The 4,838-nt window shown below is 34.9% G+C and overlaps 1 protein-coding gene across 1 annotated transcript; it reads right to left on the bottom strand.

Moving 5' to 3' along the window:
• LOC130737200 (uncharacterized) lies at window positions 1-902 on the bottom strand. The gene is made up of 5 exons (XM_057588958.1): window positions 733-902; window positions 511-621; window positions 354-429; window positions 180-275; window positions 1-96 (listed from the first exon to the last, which is right to left on the bottom strand). The coding sequence occupies exons 1-5, from the start codon at window positions 780-782 to the stop codon at window positions 1-3; spliced, it is 429 nt and encodes a 142-aa protein (XP_057444941.1). The 5' UTR covers window positions 783-902.
• Window positions 903-4,838: the final 3,936 nt, after the last annotated feature.

The following is a 4,838-nucleotide window of genomic DNA, read 5'->3' on the forward strand; positions in this document are numbered from 1 at the left end:
CTAGGCAAAATTCTTTAACACATAAGTAGCCAACTCTTCTTTAATTTCATTTAGTTGATCCTCATTGTAGAAGCCAAATTGACAATCAGAGAAGTACTGCAAAATGATGGTAAAAGTTACAAAATTTAGAGTCACACTTAAAAATAGGAAAAATTAAGAATTTAGTCAAAGTTCCATACCGCTTGTGGAATTGTAGATTTTTTGTGCGCAATTATCTCCTTTAGAAAGCTTAGTACATAGTACCCGCAATCTATATAATTTGTTTGGGCAGGGCACTATAAAAAACAAATATAATATATATCAGTGATTTGGTAGCTAGATCTAATTGTTTTCAGCTATGTAAATTTGTATACCTTTATAGTATTCCATTTGGCTTTGGACCATGTAATCCTCTTGTCATTGCAATTAGCACGGTAGATCATCATTGCACTAACAAATTGAATGAAAAACTCATGATTAAATATGTTGAATAGCATGACTAACATAGCAAGTAGATCTATATAAGCTTACTTATCAAACATCTCTTTCATGACTTTGCGTTGATTCAAACTACCATGTATAGGATCCAAGTAAAATAAGGTCCCTGTAGTGGCATTGATCACAACCAACACCCAATGTGCCCTACAAGCAAGACATGTTAAATTATAATATTAATAAATCAAGTAGCTAATCATATAAATTAATCAAGTAACTATGAATTAATATTTACAAATTTCATCCAATATTTCTCACCCTATATTGACCGGTGCAAGATATAATTGGTTTGGGTGTCCATTTGCCATAATTGCATCCGAAATATATTGGCTTTGATTGGTCAGCCCATGTGCCGTTCGATGAGGACTCAAAAAGGCAAATTTCTCAGTCAAGTTTTCAGCCACACAGTGATCAAATAAGAACCTTAAATAAGAATATACAAATAAAATACAATGTTAAAAAATTGCTTAGATAAGAAAACTAAAAACTTGTATCACATACTTCAACTTGCAGTGCTTACAGATAAAGTATTCACTATGAGTTAACTGCTGAAAAAAGTAGGGTGTAGAGGAAAGAGTGAAACCTGGATATTTAGAATCAGACTGGTCCTCTAAGTCAGTGGCAATCAGCTTGGCTCTTCGATCTTCAACTTCGAATAAATCTATTCAAACAGAGCCAAAAGCAATAATTAAAGAGAACCCAACCAGATTGTACTAGCAAAATGTACAGAAAAAACCAACCAGATTGTGCTGGAAAAATGTACAGAAAAAACCAACCAGATTGCCTAATCCAGCAGGCCAATATAACCCCAAATACATGAATAAAATATCATGAAACAGCAGCCAAAACAGCACAGCGCCAGGAAATTAATTTCTCATGATAACAGTAACAACATAACTAAATTCTCAGCACCAAAACCAGCCCACAAGACCTCAGCAAAACACAAAACAACAGCCAATTTTCCCAGCAAAAAAGGCTTAAATCACTTCCTACAGCAGCCCAAACTGCAATAGCAAAGATATCTCAACAGAAACAGCAGCCCATTATGGTTATCTATGGAAAATCGGTCTCTGTGAATTAATCCTTTCTGTTAGTTTAACACCTAGCTGTGTTCAGGTATACTGGATTCGCGAACATGGAAACTGATACAAATCCCACTCTTTAACTAGAGTATTGTCATCAGCTTAAATTAGAGTTGACAGGCACTGAAAAGTCTTCAAACGATAAGGGAAAATTACAAGTTAGAGCAGATAAATATTTTTCATAATTTGAAAGAAATAACAATCTCTAAATTCCACAGCTGTATTTAGTTTCTACAATTTCCTTGTCAGAAATGACATAATCCCACAACTTAATCTTTACATTTTCATGATCATCGATGGACACTAGCTGTGCAATAAATTATAACTACAAGTAGCTTTTCATATAACTGATACAATGATGATAGCACACTATAATAGATACATACATGTATATAGAGAGAGAAAGGTACATGTGCTCTGCACGGTGCTCGAGAGAGAGAGAAATGCGCACGATAGCGAGTAACGGCTTCTCACGGCAAGGTTAACGTTCCCTCTATATCCTGAATAAAAAAGGTAATTGTAGATAATTTTTACTCAAATAAGCCATGTTTCTTAATCAAAAGGGTAATCAAAATATAAGCTCCAATTTAATCTAAAGGGTGATCAAAATATAATTGCAGATAAAACAAACGACTAAAACTAAGCCAATTTAAACCCACCACCTAATACCCAAAACCTCCAAATTAAATTTAACCACACCATCAGCACTTAATTTTCCTGAGATAGTATGAGGGGCAGTTAAAATCATGTAGCCATGTTTATTAGTCTTTTTCTGCATTAAGTCCTTTAAATCATGTGAACTAAATGTCTAAAAACCAAGTTAAATACTTATCAATTATCATGCTAAATGGAAGCATCAAGAACGAAATCAAATTAGGTCACAATAAGATGCTAGAGAACAAAAATCAAAAGAGAAAGCATGCGAACTGAACTGATTCCTGAGATCCTAAATAGAAAAACTAAATTGGGGAAAGAAACTAAGAACATGGGTTGTTCATTACTAACAAACTCATATTAGCGGAAATTCTAATTAAATAAAAACACAAATCAAAGAAGGGATGCATGCTTCTCACTCACTCTCTGCCTCTCTCACTCTTTAACTCTCTCTCAAGTTCATCTCCACAAACCAAAAGACTAGAACCACATGCATCATTGATTTCTCAGTGAATCTGCCCCTTTCTACAAAACTGAGATGTATAATATATGATGAAAACTGGAACAGTTTTTGTCCATTCAGGTGCTCAAATATAAAGCTTCAAATAGCAACCTTAGTTGCAATTCCAATCTCGGAATAAAGGAGTTGAGACTTAGGAGTTACAAGCAACTATTTTTAATCCTCCCAATTCAATACTATATAGATCCTAGATATACAACTCCCTGATTGAAATAAAGATTTGAAATAACTTGGAATGACTTGGAATTGAAATAACTTGGAATGACTTGGAATTGAAATAACTTGGAATGACTTGGAATTGAAACTCGTACCTTGGAATAACTTAGAATGACTTGGAATTGAAACCCGTACCTTGAAATAAAGATCCTAGATATACAACTCCCAAATTTTAAACACTAACTAAATAAGCCCAGGATTTGAAATAACTTGGAATGATTTTAGATATTACAATTGATCTCTAACCCAATTTCTTCCCCCTTGATCTCTAACCCAATTTCTTTTCTGTGATTTTGCAGTTGGAACAATCAATTTTATCTTTCAGTCTTAAAAGGGCACAATTCAAATGATTCTCACCAAAATAAGATATATATTAATGTGAGAGTACTAGGTGTACTCCCAGGACCAATACACCAACATCTGTACAAAGATAAAAGAAAGAAACAGAAGGAGACAAACTAGGTAAAAATTCTGTTTGATGAAAAGCACAATCTCATAGCAATATGGTCACATTGTCTGGCCAAATCACTTCCAAACCCGTACCAATTTGAGCAGGGCACAGCAGCAAAAAACTTTCTCAATCACACAATAGTCTGCAGCTAGCAGTAGGAGAACAACAACAACAACAGATCACACAGATTTCAAACAGTCCCAGATTTTTGGCCACATGAGGGACAGTTTAAAAGAAGCCCCAAATAACTAGAGGTAATGCAGGACCAAGAAAAACCCTAAGTGAAACTTAGCTACAGATGAACTATTTGAGTTGGTTTACGGGGGAAGCAGAGATGAATATTACAGCAGCAAGCACTAATTAGGGAGTAGTAGAGATGAATATTAGAGAGAAAGGTACCTGGGCTTTGCAATGGTGCTCGAGAGAGAGAAGTGCGCGTGACAGAGAACGGCGTGAACCGAGAACGGCGCGAACGGCGAACGGCGTGACGGAGAACGGCGACCGGCGATTGAGAGGGAGCAGGAAAGAGAGACCGATTGAGAAGGCAGATATTGGAGAGAGACCGATTGAGAGCGCGCGAGAAGAGGTTAGGGTGCAGTGGTAGGGTTTTTCAGGAAAAATTGGAGGGGAGGGAAAAATAAGAGCCAGATATTGAACTTCTGTTGTCACGGTTCCAAAACAATAATAATAAAATATTATTTCCTTTTGTCACGGTTCCTTTTAAAACCGTGATAATTGACCTTTTGTCACGGTTCCGCCTATAACCGTGACAATTGGGGCGTGGCAAAAGGTCAAATCTGTAGTAGTGTATTTGTTGATGAAAAAGACACCTAATTGACAAGATAATGGGTCATCATCTGGCTAAAAATTGAAGACAGAAATAAATAGGATAAAACACACTCTGTCTCTTGTATATATTCAATTTAGTAAATTTCTTTTTGCATGAGATAATTAGGGTATATATTCTCTTTCTTGTTGTATCACGTTTGTTTTTTTTGTTTATTTTGTATTGTGATACATATTCTAAACTTTTGCATTACATTAATAAACTATTAGTTTTTTATTTAAAGTAAATATTTATTTTATTAAAACTTGTATTTTTAGACAATAAAGTTAAATTTCTATGCCTTTTGTAGTAATTTATTACCATCAATATCAAGTTAATTATTTATAAATCTAGTCTCTATTTGATTTTATGTTAATCAGCCATTGAATCGTCTTGGAGTACACAATCTTGATTTTCAATGTGGTTGAACATGAAAGCAAGACTTTATTTTGTTTACGTTACATTCAAACTCAATCCAAATATAAACGGACCTTTAATCATTAGGCTTAATTGCAACTTTGGTCCCCGACGTTTACCAATGCCACGATTTTGGTCCCCCACCTAATTTAATTACATGGATAGTTCCCGACGTTGTAGGTCGTGTGCAACGTTAGT

This window comes from Lotus japonicus, chromosome 2 (genome assembly GCF_012489685.1).
Source record: "Lotus japonicus ecotype B-129 chromosome 2, LjGifu_v1.2".
NCBI classification, from domain to species: domain Eukaryota; kingdom Viridiplantae; phylum Streptophyta; class Magnoliopsida; order Fabales; family Fabaceae; genus Lotus; species Lotus japonicus.